Consider the following 27,744-nt stretch of genomic DNA (forward strand, 5'->3'; position numbering starts at 1 on the left):
GGGTTTAAAGAGGAGACATTTTCCATTGTGCTATGATGGCCAGAATAGGAGGGACACCTCATGGCAGGCGACCTTATATACTTCTAGGCAGCACAGCTTAAGAGAGAGCACTCAGCATCCAAAGCTATCCCAGAAAAACAAAGCAGAACAAACGAGAAGGATCCCGGGCCGGCGCCCAGAAATACATGACGCCGCTTCTAACGCAATGTGCCAGCTAAGAGCGGGAGATGCCTGATGGTCAACACACTCGCAATTTCTAGGGGCTGCGCCCACACCACTTCTACCTGCCCCACAAGATCTTACCCCTCCAACCCACCCTTCCGTACGGTTCCAATGGTCATAATCTCCAGAACCCGCACAGAGCTGGGCGCTTCGTATGTCTAGTGGAGTTGCTGCGCGTCTAAGACCGCGGGCAGATGCAAAGAGACTGGTCTCGAAGGGACAGGAGTCCAGAGGTGAGAAAGGCTAGACGATGAGCAAGATAAAAATCGCTACTTAGCAGGAGCACTACAGCACGACCGCTTGTATCACATTCCATCAACAGAAAATCCCCTTCACGTCTTAGCTAACTGTGGTGCCCAACCAAATCAAACAGTAATGCAAAGCAGGCGAGGTCAATCCAGCACAAGGAAGAGCCGTTTTGTAACAATTTGAATTGGCAGACTGAACGCCATCTACAAGGCCACGCGCAGACACTTCAAAGTACCAACCAGACCTGTGCTCACAAGATAACCACTAGACTATGAGCACAACTATCAGATGAAGCACCCATGGATACCAGCAGGAGTACCCTGACTTCGCCTGGTGAGTGTCCTTCTACCACTTTGTTAACTACAAAACATGGTTTAAAGATCAAGCATTTTTTTAATGATGATTGCCAATAGGGCTGGGATCATCGGGGCCAATACAACCGTTACTCGTGAGGCAAACATAGAGATACATTTGTTGAGACCAGAGGTTAAGTGATCATGGGAAGAGTATTGGAGAGGGAAATCCTCCAGGGACACTCCTCTCCATTGTCAGACGAATCCTGGACGATACTCAGCTCACACCAGAGCTTGCTCAATGGAAGGGTTCTGGCAAGTTCAGCTTCTATCGCTTTCTCACCGGATTACTTTAAGATTTCCATCCCACCTCATGGACTACTGGGGTGATAGGAATCTAGAGTAGATATAGACTAGTATGGTCACAAATCCCTATTGTTAGAACATCCACATGCATGAGCAAGAATCGGCCGTATCCAATTGGCCTATGCACAATCAACAAGAAGCTAATCAGAAGAGCGATATGGGGAAGGCGTCAATAGGGTACGACGCTAGCATGATCCCTCTGATAATTGAAATGTGGTGCTTTTGGGATGTAAGAGGGCCAGGTCAGCTGACGGCCACATTCCCTAATTTTTATGACGAAAAATACATTCCTGTGGTACTCCGTTCTTCTTTTTTCCACATCTGCTCCACCAATTAATTCCAAATTGTTAATAATAATTTATACAGCTATCATTGTCTAAAGATCTTCATTTGTGTAGTTATGAGCTTGCGCACAGATCACAATACCCTCAGCAGAGTACAGGTAAAATCGTACATTGGTACCGACATGGTTGAAAAATTTCCAGGAATTTTAATTAGGGGACACATTAAGTAACATGAAGATGGCATAATATGTGCCCACTACTACTGCTTTTACAGCAATCTCGCGGGAGGAAATTCCAACTGGAGGCTGTTTCAAAAACATGAAGGGCATTCCATTGAAGCCACACCAACACCTCAAGAAGTAAGTAGAATTAACTCATATGAATTTCCACCCTTCGTATCCTTACAGATCAGATGGAAAACCTAACTATGAAGGTGCGCAAGTGACTTGCTCCAATAGAGCGAACCCGGGCAATCTGGAATCTTCTGTGGCAAGCAGGCAGCTATGGGACGGAGAGTGGCCTGCGGCCAGGCAAGGGGGAGGGCGGTCTAATGACTACTGACCTTCATTAGTCTCTGCTCTTAGCCGATCCTGATATGACCATACAATTTTCCAAAAATACACAGACCATAACCCATTCCCCTATAGATGTGAGTCCCTCTTCTCCATTCTTTTTTTGTGCTTTTGTATGTTGCATATAATAAATATTATTTTCATATTTTTTTCATGATTTTTTTTTCATCTTCTTCTTTTGTGGATATTACCTTTTTTCTTTTACGCTTTTTTTTTTTTTAAATTTATCTTTTGTCATATATATTGTGTTATTGTTTATTTTTTTGTTCGTTTTTTTTTTTTTTCTATATTTTTTTTTGGCGTTTGGCTAGCAGGAATCTCCCACCTACGCAAGCCATGCGGTGGGGGGGGAGGGAGGGAGGGGAGTGATTAGCAGTGATCTTCCCATGATACCCAGCCATCGATGAGTGGGGGGAAGGGTAAAGCCAATCATCCTAGAGAATTGGATAGGGGTTGGCTTCTCGCTGCATATTAAGAGGAAAGAAGCATCAGGGCACTGTGTATTGAAGGCTGGAGAAGCCGAAAGACAGGCTTACCATCGGCCGCATGCAAGCTGAATCTGATGCTCGGACCTGCGTCTGTGAGATCTGTAACACACAGAGCCCTCAGGCATCTCAATATTAAGATGCAAAATGCAACCTTGTAGTGAAATCACATGTTGCTATGTAAGGTGAATAGTGTTGTTCACTGTGAAAGAGTATAACCATTGTTCTGTAAAAGTATCTTTTTTAAATAACTTCTCTCCCTTTTTTCCCTCCTCATCAGCAGCTGCACATTTTTCAAGTCTCCCCTACTCCATCCCAAAGGCTATCTCAATAAGGCGGAGGAAAAAAGAAGACGCGAGACAAAATGTCTCAGAATCAATGGAAGTAACCCACAATGAAAGAGCTCAATCTGAATGAGTGGAAAGACGTGGTATCTATTACAGGAAAGATGCCAGGAATGTGAGGAGAGGAGAGACGCTCGAGATGAGAGGTGGCGGCAGGAAGATCAGCGGTGGCGGGATGCAACGCGGAGCTGCTGCGTGATCAAACTGATATCCTCCGACGTCTGGTGGATCTCAGGAAGGCAGCGGGGTCACAGAGTGCCGCTGCAGTCCCTGTGTAACCACCTCACCACTCACCATGTCCATATCTTCCTCCACCCAGATTGTAAGAACGCGTGGGGAAGGTTTCGTGCACCCGCCCCACTCACTCCCTGGACAGCCAACCAAAGGCTGTCATTACATTGAAATGTGTTAATGGCCTTTTCCTTCCCTCCTATCCTCCTCCCAAACCACACCCGGGATACCTTGTCAGTTTCTCTGCCTCTTTTATAATTACTTTTTAATAAAGGAATACATGATTTTTAAACGATAGTGACTTTATTTCCTTAAGCAAGCTGTAATCGAAGGGGGAGGGTGGGTGCTTACAGGGAATGACTTTAATAAAGAATACATGATTTTTAAACGATAGTGACTTTATTTCCTTAAGCAAGCGTAATCGAAGGGGGAAGGTGGGTTTCTTACAGGGATGAGTGAATCAAGGTGGGGAGGTTTCATGAAGGGGAAACAAACACAGCAGTCACACTGTACCCTGGCCTGTCATGAAACTCATTTTCAAGCTTCTCTGATGCGCACCGCTTTCATGGTGTGCTCTCTTAATCGCCCTGGTGTCTGGCTGCTCGTAATCAGCCAGCCAGGTGATTGCCTCAGCCTCCCACCCGCCATAAAGGTCTCCCCTACTCTCACAGAGATCGTGGAGCACACAGCAGCAGCATAACAAAGGGGACATTGGTTTGGCTGAGGTCTGAGCGAGTCAGTATAATGTGCGCCACAGCCTATAACGGCCAATGCACATTCTACCACCATCCTGCACTTGCGCAGCCTGTAGTTGAAACAGCTCCTGACCACTGTCCAGGCTGCCTGTGTATGGCTTCATGAGCCATGGCATCAAGGGGTAGGCTGGGTCTCCATCAGATAACTATAGGCATTTCAACATCCCAACTGTTTTTCTGGTCTGGGAAGTAATTCCCTTGCTGCAGCAGTTTAAACAGAGCAGTGCTTCTGAAGACGCGAGTGTCATGACCCTTCCTGGCCATCCCCACGTGGATGTTGGTGAAACGTCCTTGTGATCCACCAGTGCTTGCAGCACCACTGAAAGTACCCCTTGCGTTTTATGTACTGGTGCCCTGGTGCTCCGGTGCCAAGATAGGGATATGGGTTCCATCTATGGCCCCCCCCCAGTTAGGGAATCCCATTGCAGCAAAGCCATCCACTATGACTGCACGTTTCCCAGAGTCACAACCTTTTGGCAGATTGGCAGGGGCCTTGGAGTTTTTCGCCTTCCTCTGCAGCGTGGGCATGGGTCACTGCTGGTGGATTCTCTGCAGCTTGAGGTCTTCAAACCACAATTTGAGGACTTCATAAACTCAATCATGGGTTAGGGGTTGTTTTAAAAGTGGATGGGTAGGGTTCTGTGGCTGCTTTGTGCAGGAGGTCAGACTAGATGATCATATATGGTCCTTCTGACCTACGAGTCTATGAGTCTATGAGTCTATGAGTAGCTTAATGATTGCTTTGGATATGCATCACAGCACCCCACAGTAAGATCTTCCCACTCACAAATTGATTCCCGACTGACCGGTAGCTGTCTGGCATTGCAAGCTTCACAGAGGGCTATTGCCACTCACTTCTCCATTGTAAGGGCTGCTCTCATCTTGGTATTCTGGCGTTTCAGCAGGCAGGGAAGCAAGTCACAAAGTCCCATGAAAGTACCCTTACGCATTGCGAAATTTTCACAGCCACTGGTAAGTCCCACACCTGCAACTAATGTGGTCCCACAGTCTGTGGCTTGTTCTGGGCCCAAAAAATCGGCGTTCAATGGCTAGAACCTTCCCCATTACCAGCAGGATCTCCAAAGCGCAGGGGCCCGCGGTTTGAGACAATTCTGTGTCCATGTCCTCATCACTCTCGTCGCTGCGCTGACGTAGCCGCTGCCTCCTCCTCGCCTGGCTTTGCAGGTCCCAGTTCAGCATAGACTGCACGAGAACGCGTGAGGTGTTTACAACGTTCACTATTGCGGTATTGATCTGAGCAGGGTCCATGCTTGCTGTGCTATGGCGTTTGCACAGTTCACCCAGGAAAAAAGGCACAAAATGGTTGTCTGCTGCTTTCACGAAGGGAGGGGTGAGGCTGTACCCAGAACCACCCGCGACAATAATTTTTGCCCCATCAGGCACTGGGCTCTCAACCCAGAATTCCAAGGGGCAGGGGAGACTGCGGGAACTATGGGATAGCTACGGGATACCTACCCGCAGTGCAACACTCCAGAAATCGACGCTAGCCTCGGACCATGGACACACACCATCGAATTAATGTGCTTAGTGTGGCCACGTGCACTTGACTTTATACAATCTGTTTTACACCAGTTTATGTAAAATCGGAATAATCCCGTAGTGTAGACATACCCTGAGATAGGGAGCTGTGCAGCCTTTAAACCCCTGGTCAGAAGGCATTGGCACAAAGGTCCCTGCCCAGAGACAAAGTGGTGGCTGGAGACCTGTGACCTGACTCGGAACTATTGCGGTGGACCACCGAGGAGCAATACACATGTAGTTACCCTGAAACTGTTGCAGTCCTGATGGAATCTTCATCTTTTTTGTGTCATTCACTGAAATGATCTATGCTGGAGGCTGTCTGGTGACTCTCATGATGTGATCAAGGCCGAGTAACAAATGGGACCTGGCTGTGTGTGCATTTCAGGTTTTTTATTGCTGCTGCCCTCCTGTCTGCAACTGGAGAAAGTCCGTTTAATAAAGGGAACTCATTAGTAACCAACAATGTGTGCTGGCAACACAATCAGATTTCCAGACTTTGTGCAAAGTGCAGTTGTTTCCAAAGATAACTCTATAGTGATCTCAAACCAGCTGCAGTTTTAGCTGGATGGCCCGAACCCTGCTGTTGGTAATACCAACTCAGTACATTATTGTGCAATTGTTAATTCTCAATAAAAACAGGTCTAGTTCTCCACTGTCTTTTTCCCTTCTGTAATCACTCACAGCTGTTTAAAACAACCAAATTAGAATTCTCTACTCACTTACACAGTGGGTAGCATTTTACATTCACTTAGCACAGGTATAGACGGCTATATAAGGCAGTGGAGAGTCAGGCCCGATTTGTGGGATTTAAAAAACCCAAAAACTATTGGTATTTTAAGAACAAACAAGATACTAGATTTATTGGCAAATGGCAAATTGACAGATGGCAAACTGCTAGGGTGTACTAGCAAAATATAAGTGGTGAAACGGCGACTGAATACGGCCTTAGTAGATCTTCTCTTACATATGGAATACAGTGCAGGATATCTTTCCCAAGAGGAGATTATTGCCATGGAAAGGAGATTAGTGTTATTAAGATGATACTGTCACTGAAGAATCTAAATTATGGAGAGATTCAGAAAGTTGGGTTTATTCTGGGTGGAAAATAGGAGACATTGGGATGACCTAATGGAAGGTTTTGCGATTAGGAAAGAGATGGATAAGGCAGAGAGGTCACCTTATGGAGAGGATCAGAATCAGGAGATGTGAAAATGATGGATGAGGAGTGTAGAGGTAATCTGATGAAGCCATTCAATTTAAGTGATGATTGGCATAAAAAACCAGTTACTGGGGAAGCTGACTGAGGAATCTAAATTACTGGTTTCCAGGGAGAGGATAAGCAGTGTGCTGTGAAAAAGCAGGAAGGTTGATTGAACTTAAATTAAACCAGGGCAGGCGTATTGGGTTGGATGGCTTTCTCTGGTTCCAAACACTCCTCCCTGTCAGTATTGGGATGGCTGGCCTTTCTCTAGAGACACTCCCAGCCAGAAGACCAAAAGCTAAGATGGAATTGGGCAAAGGCTGCTATTATCTGCACAACCTCCACACCAGCATATACTAGTGCAGGGAGAGCAGTGTGTTTTGCTATCTGTACAGCACTATCCTTCTCTCTTATGCCCCGTGGATGCCCCTTTTCTGCCTCTTGATACAACCTGGAGCTATATTTCTGATCCTTGGGCCTCTCCTGTCAAACACCACAGTGATGAGTGTGGTATAAAAGTCTGTATGGCATAGGCTAGCCACCTCATCAATGGACATGATTAGAGAGACTAGAAGCCTTTCCTGCAAAATGGCTTAGGTTTACTATGTAAAGGGGATCTCTGGGGGCTTGAAGGAGGGAGTCAAGGTCTGCTCAAATGTCTTCCAGCAGAACTCAGGAAAACTCTACAAAGCTCATCCTCTATGCTCTTTCCATGGGAGAAGGGATCTGGCCTGTAGTTTGGAGCATGCTGTGTATTTATTAATCCCTCTGAGGAAATAAATGTTCCTGTCTCATCTCTATGTTGAAGAGTTCACCTTACAACCCATAAAGGTTACTCCAGAAGGGCTCAGAGAACTGGGGGTTATTAATTGGCTGCCAAAGAAGACTATCTAGTACCTTTCATAGAGGCTTAAGAATGTTCTTCCATATTATAAAAACAGTGTGACTAGCACAATCCCTGGTAAGATCCCTAAACTCAAGTCTGATCATCAGTCTGCTCCCTGAACCTGCAACTGCAGGACCTAGTAATAAGAAAATCTTTCAAAGATGGTCCAGCAGTTGATGTTCAACAGGGCACAGAAACACCACCCAACGGTTTAGTACACAGCCTGAAGAAGAATATTGGATGTAGCTGAAACTGCAAGAGCAATGTAAGAAGGCAGAGTGTAACTGCCCACAGTGGATCCTGACCAGGACGCAAGGACTGAATCCTTACTATTGCGAAAGGGACAATGGAACTCTGAAGACCACAAGTTCTCAAGACCATGGCTTCACGTCTCCCCAGAAAGCCAGCATGTCCAGCCGTGTAGCATCTGCTATCATCATGCTGGGCATGTGCTCAGGCAGCACTGACTCAGAGAGAGGAGTGTGAGTCACTGACAGCACAATTACTTGCCAAAGGCATGTAGGGCAGAGGTATTCCATCTGTAACCACTGGTCAGCTTCAGGTCCCTGTAGAAACCTATTTGACATTAGGTTAGTTCTCTTCTCTTTTCAGCTGGACTCACAAACCAGGAGAGACAGAGTCCTCTGCTCTAGGGACCCTTCATTTGTGATGGTTCCAGGGAAATGTCTTGCTGCATGTTGAAATGGATCCCAGGCACCAGGCACCCTCTCTCCAGCCGATTGTTACCTGAAATGAATGTTGTGCAAATCGTAGGGCACGACCTAGTACCCATAAATGCAAAAATACCCCCCCCCATACATACACTCCCTCTTCTGCAGTTGATAATTAACCCTTAGCTCTCACGTCCCCTGACACTAGCACTAAAACAAAAGCTTATACTCCCACCCACTCCAAGATCTCCAGCGAGGTCGCTGAGAGATCATCTGCACTCGGGATGGAAACGCCCTATTAGCGCGTTCGGTCCATTCCCGCCACAAGGCTCCAATGCAAGACTGGCACCGTTAGGGGCCCGGCTCCGCGTGCGTCTGATCACATCTGTGGGCTGTAGAGCAAAGGGCAGTAGGACCCTGAGGATCTCGCTCCCTTTTTCTGCTCTGCAGGACTGAGGAGTGAGAGCAGAGCTAAAACAAACAGCTGTGACTGGAAGAGCCAGCCAGAGAGAGGGAGAATCCTGTCACCAGCACCCTCCTCTCCCCCACCTCCCTTACACAGAGTCTGACCCTTCTCTCGGCTGAGCCCCAACCTCTTCTCCAGTTTATCAGGCTCCACTGGGGCTTTCGGGATGAGGAGGATCAGGGCTAATGCCATTGCAATCCTGACCGTAGCCTGGATCCTGGGCACTTTCTATTACTTATGGCAGGACAACAAGCCTCATTCAGCAGCATCCAGCAGATCTCCTAGCAGCAGCGGCAGGAATGGGCAGAGATCAGCTGCGAGGCTGGAGAGCCACAGGGAAGATGGGACCATCCCCCTCACGGTAAGTGAGACACGCTCGCAGAGCGGATTACATTTTAATTCTTCAGCCGCGATTGTTGCAGGGAAATTGCATTGCATGTTGGTGCTGCTGCCGGGAAAGGTGTTGACTGGAACATTAATCTAGTTTGTCAGAGATTGGTGGGGGCTGGTGAATGAATGGGGGGGGGATACATTAGAGGAGGTGTTAGATTTGCATGAGGTTCTTTATATTTATTTTAGCATTCTGGCTTGTAACCATGACAGCGCTTACAATTGGGGAGCACTATCCAAAAGGCTTGGAGAAATAGACTGATGCTGAATGTAAAGTGTTTGCAAGTCGTGTCCACAGGATGGCCAGGGTCTGTTTCTCTGGCTGGGAGCTGGATTTCCTTTTTGGCTAAGAAAGGGGTGGATGAAACAGCCGTGAAGGCTTTTTGGGTTGTGTTCAAGCTGCATGTTTTAAATGAGGCTAGAAGGATTTGCATTTGCAGAAAACAGTTTCTTAGGTCCTGGGCTCCATGATCCTTTCTCTGGAAGGATTGTGAGGGTCAGGGCCCCGGGGAATAATGTTGCAACACCCACACTGCCATGTGGCGGGTTTGGTGGTCTCAGCTGCATCATCCATTAGTTGTTGTACATCCTACTGTGAGAGCACAGCACAGTGTGTGAGCCTGGAAGTTAAAACTGAATTAAGCCAGAGGAAGCTCTCTGCTGTTAGACTCATATTTTGGTTGAGCTCAGAGCGAGACAGGAGGGGTAGGCAGCCTTGGTTTATCCCTCTTACATCCAGACCAGCTCCCTACTTCCCACCTATTTGATTTCTGACCCCTGGGCCCCATTTGAGGCACTGATCAAAAAGCCCTGCCCTCTGCTTTTCCTGGGGATGTCCAGGAGTTTGGCAGTGGGGTCAAATAGAGCTTCTGCTCTCCCTGTGTTCGGGGAGATAAGAACCATTAGGCTCTTTCGGTTTTTCCTCTTTCAGGCTCCAAGGTAATAATAATAAAAAGCTGCTATTTCCTGTAAGAAATAATACAAGTAACCAAATAAAAAAACTCATTGAGCCCATTCTCAGTGGTAACCTGGGTAAGACCGCTCAGAAATTGGAAGATGTCATTGTTTATGTTTGTCTGTGAATCATCTGGTTACACAGACATGGAAAGGAACAGAAACAGCATGGTCTAATAGTTAGAGCAGGAGTCTGGACACCAGGATTCTTGTCTTGTCTTAGTGACTTGCTTTGTAACTTTGGCCAATATCCCAGTTTCTCCATCTTTAAATTAGGGCTAATGTGTAACCATCACATGGGGGTCATGAGGCTTAATTTATTAATGTGTATAAAACACTATGAGATCATACAATGAGAGATGCTTTAACAAGTAGGGTATATGTGTATATATAGATAATGTAGAACATAAGAATGGCCATACTGGGTCAGACCAAAGGTCCATCTAGCCCAGTATTCTGTTTTCTGACAGTGGCTGTTGCCAGGTGCCCCAGAGGGAATGAACAGAACAGGTAATCAAGTGATCCATCCCCTGTCACCAACTTCCAGCTTCTGGCAAACAGAGGCTAGGGACACCATCCCTGCCCATCTTGGCTAATATCCGTTGATGAACCGATCCTCCATGAACTTGTCTAGTTCTCTTTTGACTCCTGTTATAGTCCTGGCCTTCACAACATCCTCTGGCAAAGAGTTCCACAGGTTGACTTCTGTATGTTGCCTTACAACCAAGGAACTCTATAGGAAAGGTCATGTAGTGAAGGCATAGGGCTAGAAGTCAGGAGACCTGGGGTCTGTTCCTAGCTGGGCCACAGAGATCTCAATTTGCCAGTGTGCTCTTGGACAAGTCACTTTGCCTGCTTCATAGTTTTTCCATCTGTAAAATGAGGGAAATCATATAGACTTAGCTACCTCTCTGAGGGTTGTGTGGCTTCATGCCTTCATGTTTGCAAAGCCTCTTGAATTTCTCAGAGGGAAGATGCTGTAAAAGGGCCAAGCCTTCTTATGTTACTAATGTGTGGTATGTATGTGCGCAAGCTCATAGACATACACAAATGATCTGATGATAAGCTGTAGTCATTATTATTAAAATATGACATTATTGGTGGAGTACCACAGAAATTGTCATTAAAAAAATAGGGATGGGTCAGCCTGACCTGGGCTTCCATCCCAAACCCATTCATACAGAGGGATAATGCTGCTCTCTGCCTCCCCATTCCTCTCTGTATTTGGGGTCATAGGATTTGCTACCATACTAGTCTATCTACTCCAGATTCCTATCTCCAGTAGTGGCCAGTAGGTAATGGGAGAAAGGAAAGTGAAACCCCACCTGACTGACTGTGCAGTGCTGTACATGGAATACTCCTTCCTGACCTCTGCAATGATCAGTTTGTACAGGAAGGGGGAGAATGGAAGCAGTCAGATCTGAGTGACCATGTTTCTCAAATATATTATATACACAGTGTACTTTCCAAAATGTTCTGTCTGCTGCTGTGAGAGTCAGGCCAATCAAATGTCGTATTCTTGCTGATGTGACCCCCTGCGGTGGCATTACTGTTGATTTGGCACCACAGTGAGAGAGTAAGGGGATTTTCCTGTGATGGAATGTGAATAACAAGCAGTCAGTACCATTTGTAGCATTCTCATTGGATTGCTAGAGACAGCTCTGGGAGGAGGTGAGGCAGAGGAATAACCGAGGAGCCAGTCTGGGGTCGGAGGGGGAAGATCTGTGGGCAGAGAAGCTGGAGACCAGGGTGGTTGACATGCATTCCAGCAGGCTCTCTCCTAGGCACACTTGGCGTAGGTTGTGATTTTTTCAAGGCATATAAAATGTGCCATTTTAGTTGCCTTTATACAGGAACAGAAGCTATTAATATATAAACAGGTGCTCCTGGGTCTGTAGTGCCTTCATCTCTGATCTCCTTAAGGAGTTAATTACTTTGCATAATAAACAATGTCAACATTATTTGTTTACTAGGTGTATCTATTGGCTGTTAACTTTTAGAAAGTTCTAGGGTGTTTAAATCTACTGTTTTGGTTTTGCCCACTATAGAAGTGTTAAGGTTAGCCACACAGTTTGGCTCCAGACCCAGATGTATCTCTGGTTTTTGTGGTTGGCATCTGGGGATTTGTTTGAGGCTCATCCTAATGTGATTAAGATCCTGTGGAAACACATTGTTTTGTAGTTTTAAACTCCTCTTTCTACTGCTTTTGTCTGCAAACCTCTTCTTCCACCAAGTGAGTCGAGAAGTTCTGCTCTGTGCCATTGCAAATCCCAGGTGAATGACATGTTTAAAAAATGGAAATGCCTTTGGGGGTTTTACGGGACTCTCTTTATCCCCTCTTGAGAAGGAAAATAAAAATATCTCCAGGTAAAACCTGCAGCTGACTAAATGGAGAATGAGCACGTAGCAAGGCCACTAAATAACTGCCTGACTTCTGATGGCCAATGTGAGCCTGAATTTCAAACTTGAGTGCCTAAAATTTTGAGTCCGCTATGGAAATCTCTATATCAACCCTAATCATTAGTAGGGGGTCAGGTGCTACAGTGATGGGTCTCCAAGAAATACCTTAGACTAGATAACGTTGGACACTCAAATCCCTGTTCTAGGCACAGAAGTTTTAAAATTTGGCGTCTCAGGAACAAAAGTCATCCTTTGTTTCATCCCACTGAAATTAACAGATTTAGCTCCTCAGGTTTAAAAAAATAAATGAACATACTGACTAGGTCAGCTTTGGAAATCATCTGCAAAGCTGTTGTCCCTTTCGAAATAAACATGTAGATGGACTAGTAAAAATCTGCTATAGGTGATGTCTACACTACGCAGCTTTTAGTGACACAGCTGGGCCGCTACAGCCAGGCCTCTAAAAGGCGCACAGTGTAGCAGCTGTTTGTCAGTGCTCCTGCCGACAAAAAACTTCCATCTGCAATGAGCGAGTGGTGTTAGCGTTCTCCTGCCCACAAAGCACTGTTCACACCTATGCAAACTTTTCTCTTTCAGGGAGATTTTTTTTTTTTAACACCTCTGAACAACAAAAGTTTTGTCTTTCACTTGCCATTGCAGACATAGCCATAGTTACAGGCAAAGCTCAACTCCTGTGTGTCTGGCTCTCCAAATTCCCTCTCCAAAGACCACAAATGATCTGCAAATAGCTGGTGGTTGTTCCTCTAGGATAGGGGACCCAAAATGCAGCCCAAGAGCCAAAGGCAAATGCTCAGTGCTGAGTTACATTTACTCTTTAATATTAAATACAGCCCACAGAATCCAAAGGGGCAAGCTCACTCACATGCAGTTATTACAAAGTTATCTGCACCGCAGTGTAGTGATGAGGCGTGTGAAAATGAAACAGTTGCATGAAGGGGATCACGGCATCCCTAGAGAGGCTGTAGAGGGAGCTCAGCACCAATCCCAAACAAGCTAGCACAGAGCAGTTATTGGGGTAACCGTGGGAATCCATCCTTATCTGGCATCAGTGACCCAGAAGGGCAGTGGATGCTACTGACTCATAGGCGGAAAGACCAGCAGTGAGGTGCAGTCCTGCTGCCTGGGTACAGGTTGGGGGTGAATTCCAACCCTCCTTGGAGTAACCCACCCACAGCTCGATCAACCCAGACTACTATGGGGAGGATTAAAAATTCACCCAAAATACATTCTCTCTGGCCAATCTTTTTTTTTTTTTTTTTTTAATAAACTGCAGGCTGAGAACAAATCAGAATCTGATCAGCTGGTGAATTGAGCCAACAAGCACTCCCTGTTCATCTCTCAAGGAAGGAGCAAATACCACAGTCCTGGATATTTATTTTTTTTTGTTTAACAACATGGTACTTTTCTTAGGAGTAGCCCTGGGGCTCCTGCACGTTGCTCACGTGGCTCTCTCTTTTGCAGCATTTGGGCTTTTCTGAAAAACAACATTCCAATAAAGGTGCCCTCCTTTCTCTTTCTCCCCAGTGGGATGTTGTCTTCAGCTCCCCATAGGTTCCTTTACACAGAAGCTTTAAAATGGGTTATCAAAGGGTTCTTGGCAATACTTACACACTGAATTTCAATGGGTTAATCAGTCGCATCTTTTCTTCCATCTCTGTTAGCACTATCCTCTTACACCCTTCAGATCCTGATACATTTAACTGCAATTTAGCCACGCTACCGATAATCAGTTCTATTTATTTTAACACACTATTGGGGAAATAGAGTGGGTGTGTGCATTTTAAAAAGCCCCCTGCTAGATCTGATACCCTCAAACTCTGATATCCTTACATTTCACATGTCTGAACCAGCTATTTCCAGCTGACATTTACTGGTGCTCCTGAACTCCCCAATAGTCCCATGGAATGGATAGTCCCCCCGCCCTTCCCATTTGCTGCTGTCAAAACCAGATATGATATTTCACTCACAATTGGGATAAACTGCATCTTTCATGGTTCAATAAGTGATCTCTTTTATTCTGCAGAGGTTTCTATCCCACTGGGCTCCCCAGGCTTGTGTGCCTGCCTGGAGGCAGTTCTTGTCAGTTTCAGTGTTGTAGCTATGGTTATACAGGTGGCTCCCAAATAAATAAATAAAATAACTGCAAGAGAAAGAACTCCCTGTAGTGGCACTTTACCATGCTCATGAAATACAGGTTTTCTTTCATGTCCTGCTTTGTTGCTGAGGAGGTAGAACCTAATAATTAAAGCTATATCACAGCTCATAAAAGCATCCTCTTGAGCTGGGAGAAATCTGGTTTCTGTAGAATTTTACTCTTCCTAGTTAATTTGTGCCTGACCGTCCCATAGTCAATAATTTGCCTTGTTGTCCCAGTTTAAGAAGTTAACCAAGTTTCTTCTTCTACCACTGTCGGTTGATGCAAATTGATTTGCATCTGTATGTGATCATAAAGTGGCAGTCCCTGCCAGCCTGTTTGATCTCTTAAAGACTGCTCATTGAATTTGCATTTTTGTATAAGATGTGCTCTGCAAACTAGGTGATCAGACTCTGATGGATTGGAGAGAATCCAAAGCAGTTCAGGCTTTTGTGCAAACCTTTGAATGCCTCATAATATTGGTGTTTTTCTTAAAATGACTTTTTCCCCCACAGGAAACTATTGCTCCTCCTGCATCACTAAAGTAAAGAGGAATGTTGCAAAGTTCTTGGGCTCTTCCTCATGCGAGAGCGAAGGACTGGCTTGAAGGAGGGTCTTGCTAAAACTAGCTTGCAGGAGGGTTGTTCGGCTAGTACCTACATGCCTTCACAGAGTCCACATTCTAGAACCTGGCCTGCTTTGATGGAGACCTATGGTTCAGATCTCAAATTCTTTCCTTATTATAGCTGATTCACCAGAAGTCCTAGGGCTCTATGAGAACCATCCCTAGAGTCCAAGTCCTGGGTGAACGTAAACTGATCTGTCCATAGTGTGGCTAACTCTGCTGCCCACAGTTCTGCTAGTGTCCTTCACAGAATACCTGTATCATCTGGATATGAGGAAGGGGGTTCTTCCCTGGATACTAGTAGGCTCACAAGAGCATTTCCCCCTTTTCTTTGGGTTTATTCCAGTAGTGTAGTTGTGGATAAGCGTGTGTAAACAGAGTTTACCAACTTCTCATTTTAGGAATATGGCATTTACCATGGTCCAGTCTCGAGCGCCAAAAAGTTTAGTTCACCTTCACCCACTTCTTCTTCTTCTTTTTTTTTTTACCACTACACCGCTGGTATATCCTGTTTAATGTTGGGAGACCCCTCTGGAAAAGCAAAATGCTGATGGGAAACCCTCATGAAAAATCCAGATGCCACAAGAAGTTGCGTTGGTGATTCAGTAGGTTTTGCTCTTCCCTTTCATACTGGATGGGACCAGTGTCCCAGTGCGTGAAGAAGTATTGTGCTACTGGTGGAGGTACTGTCATATTCTGGGGTTCAATCCAGACCTGTGAGAGGTTGTGTCACCGCTTGCCCTATAGCCCTGAGTGCCTCCAAAGGCTGTGCTGCCAAAACTCTCTTGTCTGGACACTTCCAGCCAGCATACAAGCCTGCACTGAGTGTCGGTGAGTTAAGCAGCCCCAGGTCAGCGCTCTGACCCCAGCAGCCTGCCTACAATACCACAGTCCCACTCTGGTTACCCCGGCAAGATGGACCCTGCAACAGCAAATTTTCCCAAATCCACGTGCTCTGCAGTGGCCAGCCCTTTCCTGGAACACTCAGAGAAATAATAAGATTCATTTGTGCCTTTAAAGAGACAAAAGAACATCACAGCTTATTAAATTAACTGGGGAAAATAACCCCTTCCTTTCAAGTACAGCACTGACCTGGTTTATTGTAAAAAACAAACAAATTTATTAACAAAAGGACATAGGTTAAGTGATATCAAGTAGAAGAACTAAAGTTTGAAAGGATTACAAATAGATAAAATCAAATACACTTTCTAATGGCTAAGACCTGACTTAACAAGCTACAGTCTTTGTTCAAGGTAGTTTCCTTACCAGTCTTTCATCCCCAGAACTTTGACTCCCTTGGCTGAAAGATCCATTTTTCTAAGCTTGCAGAGCTCAGTCCAATGATATCAGGGCTGCGCAGAGGATTCAGGGAGCCTGGAGCAATGCAATTTAAGGGGCTCCTTCCATAAAAAAAAGTTGCAAAACTATAGAATACTATATTCTCGTGGGGGCCCCTGCGGGGCCTGGGGCAAATTGCCCCATTTGCCCCCCCCCCCTTCTGGGCGGCCTTGAGTGATGTTGGTGAGATGTGAAAACGTGTCCCTGAGCAGGCCTAGTCATTAATGTTTCTATGGCATCTTTTGCAAGAGTAGAGGTATTAGAATTTTCTGCAGAACACTAAATCTATCTGTGTAATTAAATTCTCCTTGAGGTTTCAGCTGGATAAAGTATACTACATTTTCTGTCCTGCAGATCTATGAGTGTTGCATTTCATCCCAAAGCTGGCTGGCTGCTTTTCAGAGGTGGTTGAAAATTCTTACTTCATGGGAAGGCCCATGAAGTCTGTGGTTTATTGTAGGCAGATATTCACTTCAGGAGACAAGGCCTCTAACACTTAAGGTTTGTTGTATATATTCCTGTTGTGGCAAGGCCCACGATGCTTGTGGTTTCTGCTGTCCTTTGGATGTTTCTCACAAACCACAGGTGAGTGAGCTATGCCAGCTCTGTAGAATAAGAATGGTTGATAAATGCGTCTCTGGGAGTGTTACTGCACAAGCCAGATTCTGTAAGAGTTTGACAGCTTTATATTTTATTTACAGTGTTTACATTTTGTAACTGTGGGAATGCTATTTGCCTAAATGGCAGAAAACGATTTCATATTTAATTTGTTCTAGTGGCACACATGGGGCTTAAAAAAATTAAAGTAAAATAAACAAAACAAACCCATAACAATAATAAAAAAAAATCCTGTCAGCTGTGTCTGAGGGCATCCCTCAGTACCTTAATTCTGAATTCAAGTGGCTAGGTGGTTCTACAAATATTCTGTTCTTGGAGAGCATGCTGCTCTGCCTGTGGCATGATTTTTTGGTGAGGCCGAAGGTGAGGTGCTCCTTAAGTTAACCCCACATTCTACTTATTATTTATATTTTGGCAACGCCTAGGAGTGCGAACCATGGACCAGGATCCATTCCTGCTAAGTGCTGTACGAACACAGAACAGAAAGATGATCCCTGCTCTGACCCCTTCCACCAAAGTGGGCGGGAGCGTATGGGTTAGGGAACACATCCATCGCTTGCTCCAAGGTTTAGGGAGCTAGTGCTGCAGTAATCCAAAGCCATTTCCCACATGAGGCTCTCCCTATAGTCTTTGCCTCAGTCTGCAAAGTGGCCCCCATCAGAGATCACAGGACTAAAACCTGGTAATACACATTCACGCACTGGAGTCCGGAGCTTTCTAGTTTGCCCTACAATCCTGATTGGATGGAGCATAGGTGAAGGGGAGAATTCTCAAATCCTTGGCTCTTTTAAAGAGTTATACCCTGCAATAGCATAGTCATTACATGTAATAACACTGAAATACCAGATCTGCTTGCAGGCACTGCAAAGTGAAGCATGGATCCTGTCTCTTGATGCTCACCTGAGGAGGATATGAACTGCCATATGCCTGAAGATGAAGTCAGGACAGGAAAAAAAAAATCATTCTTTCCATTTTAACTGAGCTGTATTAGGCTGCCAGTGTTGAGGAGCTTTTCAGCTCTGAAATATGACTTAATTATCCTTGCTGGAAAAACACAGCACAGCAGAAAGGGAGTAAAAAAAACAGAGTCAATTGTGCTGAGCATGGAAAAATATTCTGGCCACTTGCTTACTGTTCTTATTTGTGTCCAAGTCTTTCTCTATGGAACTGAGCTTCCATACCAGATAGGAAGTAATTCAGTGGTTGGAACTAGCATCTACCTTTGTAATAGATAAAATAACTTTCTAAAGGAGAGGCTGACTAGGCCTCAGTTTCCCCATCTGTAAAATGGAGCTGTTGTGAGGCTTAGTTCATGAATGTTTTTTAACTGCTCTCAGATCTTTGGGTGAAAGGAGTTATACGGGGCTGGCTAATAGGTGAATTGTGTTGGGTGGCATGAGAGCAGCTCAGCTGTATATGCTGTCATTTTAGTTGCTATCTGTCTGAGCATTTCCAGTGCACACTCCAGCAGGGTTAGAGTTGGTCAACATTTTTCCAGCAGGTTTTTTTTGCACTGGAAAATACTGTTTCATTGAAATCAAAACTTTCCATGGGAATGTGTTTATTTTGACTAAATTTCCTTTTGAAAAACAAGAGCTGGAAAAGTATTTTGATATAGTCGAAGCATTTCAACCTTCTCAGAATATGGAACAATTTGATTTTTTGTTTAGAAATGACTTTTTGTGTCAATGTTTATTTTATATTATAAAGTGCAATGTAAAGAGACAAAGTTGGAATGAAATGTTTGTTTTCTCAAAATGGAACATTGCGATTGACCTGAAATGAATTGTTTTCAAAAAAATTCATTCCATGAGATTTTTTTTGTTCTGATTTGAATGAAAACAGATTTTGAAATGCTGGAATTTCCTATTGAATAGAAATTCCAAATTTCGAGTAGCTCTTATCAGGTTATTGGTGTGTTCACATCCCAAACCACTACACCATCTAGAATGACTGTTGAAAGCCTGAGTGACTATAATGTTGGAAACTGCTGCAAATCCGAATTGAGATGCACTAGCAAAGCTGGGGGTGGGGCGGCAGATGGTGTCTCAGGAGCAGAATAGCAGAGGCTGCTGCAGGTCAGGAATGAAGTGCTTTGACATAGCTGTGTGAAAAGCCAAGGACTGCAGTCAAGAGAACTGACAGTTGAGGATTGAGTGGTACAGTTTACACACTGCCTGCTGGTCTCTACCATTCACTACTATCGATCACACTTTCACTTTCAGAGAGGTAGCCATGTTAGTCTGGATCTGGAAAAAAGCAACAGAGAGTCCTGTGGCACCTTATAGACTAATACATCTGTTAGTCTATAAGGTGCCACAGGACTCTTTGTTGCTTTTTACTTTCACTTTTGTGAGCACCTTTTTATTTATTTATTTATTTATTTATCCAGAAAAGGAAAAGAGGGACTAGAGCCTGGCCATTCCCCGCTGATGCTCATGAGGCAAGATTGTGCTTGTAGCTGTATGCTGTTATTTAGACAGTGAGATGTGTGTGTGGGCGCACGTATGTGTATACATAAAAATGAGAGAGCAAGATAGAGAGAGAGGTCTTCAGGGCCCCATTTATGCAGAGAAATTGCCCATGTTGTGAAATATGGTTTCAGAGCATGGGCAATTTTCCAGTGCTGATTGAACCTAGCCGTTTGATAGGCAGCTGTGTATTCCCTTTGGCATTGCCTTCTCTTGACTGCTTTCTGCTCTGACTTCTGCCATGTTCTTTTGAATTGGGTTATGCAAATCTGGCAGTTGTGTCTGTTTCTTAGCTACCTTCTACTTTCTGACTTGAAAGAAAAGAGGAGAGGGTTCGCTGTCTGCAGGGAAGCAGTTCTAGTCAACCTGAAGAGGCAATGTTAAGACTTTCCTGGTGTGTTGTGGCATGGCTCATGGTTATAAGATTTGACTGTCTGGATACTTGGCCTCCAAAATATCTCTGAGCGGTTTGGGTTAAAGCTGTACTTTCTAATTTAATTACATCAGGGCTAATAGTGACCTCTCTGTTAAGGCTGCCTGAAGTTTTCCATTACCAGTCCCTTGTTTTCAATCTCTTATAACTTCCCAAATTTGTCACCTTCTGAGCTGAACGTTTCCAGGCTTGGTCTCTCTGTGCAGGTGACTATTTTTTAAAGTAATAATAATAATGGTGGTAATAATAATTATAAGTTAATAATAATTTTTTAAAAAGTTTAAACAGTTATTTTGGGGCAGTGAGAAAATGGCGGAATATATTTTCCTCACTATTAAAGCAATACAAATTAAATCTTTTTTTGAACAGGCCTTGTGTTGAAACAGCTGTGGGTTGAAGCTTGGCCAGGGAAAGAGCTCTTATTGTGGAGAGGTGTCTTTTATGGGAACACTCAAAGTTTTTTTTGATAGACTCAGTTATGAATAATTGAAAATTGCACTTTGTCCACATGCAGAATCTTCTGAATGGAGTTTTCTCACTCACCTCAAAGTGCCTGGCTAACTTAAGTGCACGGTGAAAAATCTAGTGAATGGCACAATGAATGCGGTAAGACTTGTGCGTTTTGTAAAGAGACGAATGAATGGCTCCTAAGGCTTCGCTTACAGGAGAGGGGTTTTCTGGAAAGTGAATGGGATGGGGTGTTCCAGTGGAATTTAGCCAACTAGTTCCATATAATAGAGTTTCTTTTTTACATCTATGTTTCTTAAGAAATTTCATTAGAGAAATGTAAGATGGTAAAGCACTCCAATTAGGAATGTTGAAGTTATGTGTGTAACCTTGTCTAACTCACAGCACATATAGTAAAAGAACATGGTAATTAATTACATGATCACATATTATTTCTCAAACAATATAATACAGGCTTTTGTACTGTCTTAGAGTATTTCTTTGCTGCAGAGTTAATTCAAGTTATCTGCATTTGAGTTACGTCTCTTACATTAGCCTAGCTTGCATGAGAGTGGCCACATTGAAATAACACTTGAGCTGCCGGGGCCTCCCTTCTGCTGCACTCATTTGTGTGGCAGGCAGTAATGCTTTCAGTGCCATCTCTCATGGTTCCTTTCGCTGCAGTAAAATGATCTGCTCTAGGAATTATTTCCAAGTGCATTATGGGAGAAGCTGCTTGTCCTTTCTGGGAATATGTGGGGAATTGTGGGAAGGCACTGGTGCACTAGCAGCACTCCAGGGGCGCTAGTCTGTGTCCACCCTGCAGTGCAGTTCTTTTAGCATCTGCTGAGTTGTGTTAACCGAGGTTTTAGGCTATTTCCCCTCCCCGACCCACAAAAGCCACTACACTTGAGTTAAGGGTTTTTGTGTGTGGATGGGACTCGAGTTAGGGGCAGCAATCAAATTATAACTTGACTTAACTTTGCAAAAAACAATCCCCTGGATGCATGTGTGTTGCATCTGACAGTACTGCGTATGCTAGAGAGGGTCCATTTAAAGTAATTTTCAATGAAAATAAATTTAAACTACATACTACAGATTAAATACAGCCACATAGAGTAGTAGTGAAAACTTGCTGGTCTACTGAGGTCACCTAAGCTTGTCATTAAACTAGTTTTGTAGCTAACTTCCTCATGCTCCAAACTGCATCCAAAGAGATCTGTGCAGTTAGCTGAAAAGGAAACTCACGGCAATGAGTGGCTGTGCTTAGGGCATGCCTGCTGGGACACAGCTGTGCTGGGATGGCTTCCTGCTTTTCCCCTCTGGTAAAGTCATCAGTGCTGCAGGTATTAAGAGCTCTCCACTATAGAACTTGCTGGGACAACATGCTGAGTGGACATCTTTTGAGGCATAGGATATCCCTGGATTCTTGTAGATGAATCCTCTTACCATTTTGAATCTCTGTGTCTTAGTTAATGGGGATTTAGTCCTGTCAATTTGTCCCAACTCATCTCAATTTCCCCCCTTTCTTGTTAGATAAAGACTTACGCTGTCACATTAAACTTTAAAGGGGTTTGGATTGTTGTGTATCTTTTCTCTCTTCTAAATGTCTGCTAGGAAACCTTATGAATTAGGGGCAGGAATGGATAAAAAGATACATATTATCACTGTCTGCTGAAGGAGAAGAGGGCAATTAGATTCTCTAACCTTTTCTTCTCCTTTGCATTCTCCTTGCTGCTACTGCATTGGATACTCTTTGAGCTGCTAACCAGTGACAACACCATGTCAAATTTCTATAAGTCATGCTCCACAATTACATTACACAGTGGGAAGGATTTCTTGCAGCAGGGGTGAAAGTAACTTAAAGCAGTGTTTCTCAAACTGGGGCCGCTGCTTACGTAGGGAAAGCCCCTGGCGGGCCGGGCCGGTGTGTTTACCTGCCCCATCCGTGGGTCTGATTGATCGCGGCTCCCACTGGCCGCGGTTTGCCTTTCAAGGCCAATGGGAGCTGCTGGAAGCAGCGTGGGCCGAGGGATGTACTGGCTGCTGCTTCTAGCAGCTCCCATTGGCCTGGAGCAGCAAACCGCGGCCAGCGGGAGCTGCGATTGGCCAGACCCGTAGAAGGGGCAGGTAAACAGCCTGGCCTGCCAGGGGCTTTTCCTGAATAAGTGGCGTCCCCAGTTTGAGAAACACTGACTTAAAGGACTTACCAGTATGCCAGAGTCCTGAGCAGGGGTGTGGCCTCAACTGGAAGAGGCATGGCCTCAACTGGAAAAGGTGGGGCCTTTCAAGATTTAAAGGCCCTGGGGCTCCCAGCCACAGCCAGAGCCCCAGGGCCTTTAAATCACCCCGGATCTACCAGCTACAGAGGCGGCTGGGAGCCCTGGGGCTCAGGGGTGAATTAAAGGGCCCGGGACTCTGGCCCCGCAGAGCTCCAGGCCCTTTAAATCACCATGGGAGCCCAGCTGCTGGAGCTCCGGCGGGGATTTAAAGGGCCCGGGGCTCCCCGCAGTGGCTGGAGCCCTGGGTCCTTTAAATCACTGCCGCGGAAGCTGGTCCAATTCAGCACGGTGTACTGGCTCTTGCCGGTACGGCGTACTGGACCGTACCGGCTTACTTTGACCTCTGCCCTGCAGTCAGATGGAGGATAATTCTTCAGCACAGGTACTGCATAGGCTACTATAGGTGGCCTGATGCAAATCACCTCACCAGCCTCAGTATAAAAATGTGCTGGGGACATGACTGTGTGTTGGAATGGATTTCCCAAACTGCATGCTGTTACAGAGATTCTGGGATGCAGATCTTCCCACAAGAGTCTGAAATAATAGAGAGTAGCCGCCCCATGAGTGTCAAGCTGACCCCTCACCATCCCAGAATCCAGAGGGCACAAAGGTAACCTAAATCACCCTGTGCCTTCCATCTCCCAGGCTTCTCCCGTGTGTCCTGCAACTCCTAGAGACACATATGCAATCTTACTTAGTATTTATAACTCAGTTTCTTCAGTTTGGTTCAGTGGAATTTTAACACTGAATCATTTCATTTAAAATGTAGAGATCTTAATTAAAAAGGAAATCTGTGGAAGAATCTTCACCCGTATTGGAAAATAGAATCCCAGGACTGCAGAATTACAGTTTAAAAACTCCCTAACTAGTGTAACAGCAAAATTGAGCTCTTGGAACATAATGCTACTATGTGCAATATTCATTTATTAGGTGCACATAGTAGCACCTAATATCCTGAAATTGATCCTTGTGATGGATTGTTTGGAATCCACATTACATCATCAAGTTTCTTATCTTGCTGTCTTGTAGTACTTCAGACTTCCACTAAATTATGTCTCACACTGCTATGCCTAACTCTCCAAAGTGGTGTATAGAGCTTTCGTTGCGGCTTTTACAACTCTCTGTGACAAGGACAGAATTATGAAGCTTGGAAGCAGAAAGGTATTTTGAAATATAAGCACAAAAGATTCACATCTTTCCAAACCTGACTATAGCAGCTGAGTCTCAGTGGAAGAGATTTTTTAAGTCTTGGATCAGAATTTTCTTTTATCTAAAGGTATCAATTGTTCAGTGTTTTTCTTCCAGGTAAACTTCAGGTCATCATTACTAGAAATGTTGTAGTATATAAAAAAAAGTTTGGATTGATGGTGTGAAAAATAAATCTTAGAAATAAAAACGACAAAGTAGATGATCTGTAAGCAAATTTATATATCCATATTTTCCACATACTTGTATGGCTTATTTGTATATAGTCTTCATGTTCAGTTGTGTTTTTTGTGTATTTGGGAATCTCACTTGGATCCCTTTTTAATAAGAGATTTTTTCTAAGCATCGAGACTGGGGATCCCCTTTACTAGGCGCTGTATGTGCAAAAAAGAGCCTCTGTCCTCCCACGGCCCCCACCAAATTTACAATCTACATGGACAAAGCAGGCAAAGAGCAGGGGTGACTCTATGTTTTTTGCCGCCCTAAGCATGGCACTCAGGCAGCCTTTGGCGGCGTTTCTGTGGGAGGTCCGCCAGTTGTGTAGATTCGGCGGCGGTTCCTGATCTGCTGGTCCTGCGCCTTCAGCATACCAGCAGCCGAATTGGCACCCAAACCACGGAACCGGCAGACCGCCCGCAGAAGCACCGCCGAAGGCTGCCTGATTGCCGCCCTCACAGCGACCGGCAGCCAGCCCCCACCCGCGCCTTGCCGCCCCAGGCATGCTGGCTGGTGCCTGGAGCCGCCCCTGACAAAGACTAGGGGAAAGGAAGTGTTCAAGTGTTCATCTCCTCACCTCACAGAGGCTTGCCTGAGTTTGCACTGAAATTCAGTGCTGTTGCAGAACCAGCAATAGGGCTCAACTTGCCTGAGGCTCAGTGTGGTGCCTGAATTGCAAAGCTATCTTTCCTTTCTAAGGCCGTGGCTAGGCTAGGAAAATAGGTCATGCTTAAAAACATGTTACCTAATATTTTTAATTAACATTTTAAAATACTTCCTGATCAAGAGGAATCTCCACTGGCCTGCTACCCTTGGAGTCTGTCCCATTTGTGCTGGAACAGACCAGAAAATCTAGCCTCATGTATGCCATTGGCCTACAAGTATTATCTCAGGCATCAGTGGTTGTGGCGTGGCTTTTTCAAAGAGAATGTGAATGTCAGCTTCTCTACAGTGCCAAAGGGAATGTTCTATCCACATTGCTGCATGGACAAATTTCTATCTGAAAGGTCACGTGACCACTAATCAGAAAGCAATAGTTTGTGCATCAGAAATATGAAAATAGGTGGCTGTCGCTTCTGATTTCTTTATCATGTTAGCTGGAACTAATTGGCATTTAACAGAGCATTAAACCAGGAACCTAAGGGTATGTATACCCAGCAAGTAGACACCTGCGGCTGGCCGATGCCAGCCGACTTGGGCTGGGGCTGTGGGGCTGTTTCACTGCAGTGTAGACATCTGGCCTTGGGCTGGAGCCTGAGCTCTAGGACCCTCCCACACATCACAGGGTCCTGGAGCCCTTGACATACAGCAATGGAACAGCCCTGCAGCCCAAGCCCTGCGAGCCCAAGTCAGCTGGCCCGGGCCAGCCGTGGGTGTCTAGTTGCTGTGTAGACATACTCTTACTGTCTCAGGATGTCACAGTTGAAGTTCAATCTGTAATTTTATTGTTATCTGATCATGGTAGATTATTATTGGCACTGTGCAGTGGTTAGTGGAGGAATCATTCCAGAAGGCAGGAAGTTTTAGGTGCTTCAGTATTTGCTTATTGCTAACATAATGATGCTTTGCACTTACGTATTTGCATGAAGATCTCAAAAAATGCTTTACAAAGATGGTAAGTATAATTCTATTTTACAGTTGAGAAACCAGGGGCACAGAAAGGTTAAGGATCTGATTTACAAAGGTGACAAGCACTCGCAGATGCCATTGATTTCATTTTCACATGTCTGTCCTGCAAATGATTTGATTGACATCTCTCAGCTGGAATTGAAGCATAGTTTTGATTATCCATAGTTCTATGAAAGAACATGAGATAATATATCCCACTTGTGGCATGAAGGATTTCAGTGTTTCATATAAAAGTATGCTGTTTCTCCAGATTTGATCGCTTTTGGATTTGGCATTCCAAATCCATTGCCTCTACTGTATATGTTACAAGGTGAAAGTTCTTCACTCTTGACTGGAACAAGAGGGGCGATAGTAAGTCATTTCAGGTATGTTTCACTGGCAGCTACATAAACAGACAAAGGTGTCAATGAGAGGCTTATTTACATAAACGTACGACTGTATTTATCTTTGAGTCAGTTTCCAGATTAGAGTAAAATCCCTCAGGTGAGACATATGCTAATTGCACTGAGTTTTTAATTAGAAAAATGCACCATAAGCACAGTTCTTTCTCTCTCTCTCTCTCTCTCTTTAATATGGTGTGGGATAGGGATTCTGTACATCAGCAGAAATGTGTATTTCACCCTGTTGTTGTTATTTACTACTTATACATATTGTGACAGAACCTAGAGGTCCCAGTCAGGGATAGGGGCTCCATGTGATCTCTCTGTGCTGACACCATTCATTTTTCATTATTTAATCAATGTATTGAATAGCTGTCTTTGAGCTGGGATAGTTCCACGAGACTGTTCTTGTTGAGAAGATTTTTTAAATTTGCACATTGAAAAACTTCTTCATCCCAGAAGTTAAAACTGTAAACTGTAGGGAGAAGTGGAATTTTAACAACAACTTTTTTATAAAATAGATTTGCCCCTTCCCCAAACCTTGCCCAGAGGGAAAAAATAGACTACCTTCCTCAGATTTAGTAGTTTAGGTTTGGTGCTAAGGTATGAACCAAATTTAATTGTATTGGACAAGGACTTTCAGTATTAAGACACTCTAAATACAGAGCTGTTCACCAGAGTTTGAAATGTCTAATTTATTTTACCACTTTATAGCAAAAGAAGAAGGGAAGAAGGAAAGAGATTAAATGTAGCTTACTGGACTCATCTAGTTGAAATCTAATGCACAGCACTGAGCAGTAATTGATTAGACTTCTAATATGAAAAGTTATTACAATTTTAAAGAGTAGTGTAAAAATGGCATACTGACTCCAGGGAACTTAAAACAGGACTCCACATGGCTACCGGAGCTGTGGGTGAGATTGTCAGAAGCACTCCGCATTGGCCTAACTTTGCTCTCATTGAAGTCAGTGGGAGTTCTATCCCTGATATCGGTCGGAGCAGTTAGACCAAAGGAGAGCCCATTTGCAAATCCTACCGTAAATGCTTATATTGATTATTTTAATGGAAGTTTGTAGCCCTTTCCCTTGCAGAGACAGACATCAAAGGAGACTTGCCAAGGATCAAAAGAGAATTTTTCGCACAAAATTGGATCAGACAAGCTGAGTTTAATAAGACATTTTCAAAAATAAAAGGTTACCACATTTAAACACTGCTAAGATTTATTTTTCCCCAGATCCTATCTGAGAGAGTTTTGGATGTGCCTGGACATGCCTCCCTGCTGTTCTGTGTCCCCCTCCCTTCCTCCACCCAAGATGGCCTGCTAGCCCCAGTGGCCCCATTTTTTGGACTTCTTAAGATGTTCACTTTCTAGGTGACTCTTAGAAGATGTGTGTGGTGGTGGGACTGGTGAGAACACATAAGTTAGGGGAACAGCAGAAAAGGGGGACATGAATGGTATCGACAGAACAAAGGGCAATGGAAAAAAGAGGAAGCGGTGTGCAGCAGAACGAGGGGAAATGGAGAAGGGTAGCATGGGAGACAGCAGAATGGGAGGCATTGCTCCCCTTCTACAGCCCTTAAGAGGCTCATTCGCATGGAATGCTTGTTGGAGTCTTACAACTATTCTGCAAGC

General features: G+C 44.6%; 1 protein-coding gene across 1 annotated transcript in view; it reads left to right on the forward strand.

The window, feature by feature from the left end:
- The first annotated feature begins 8,516 nt into the window (after positions 1-8,516).
- Positions 8,517-27,744, forward strand: part of GALNT16 (polypeptide N-acetylgalactosaminyltransferase 16) — a 122,509-nt gene continuing 103,281 nt past the window's right edge. The window contains exon 1 of the mRNA XM_032774803.2: positions 8,517-8,928. Within this exon, the coding sequence (XP_032630694.1) occupies positions 8,734-8,928 (195 nt within the window). The 5' untranslated portion in view covers positions 8,517-8,733. The remainder of the gene's footprint in view (positions 8,929-27,744) is intronic.

The sequence above is a fragment of the Chelonoidis abingdonii genome, chromosome 4 (genome assembly GCF_003597395.2).
Source record: "Chelonoidis abingdonii isolate Lonesome George chromosome 4, CheloAbing_2.0, whole genome shotgun sequence".
Lineage (NCBI taxonomy): Eukaryota > Metazoa > Chordata > Testudines > Testudinidae > Chelonoidis > Chelonoidis abingdonii.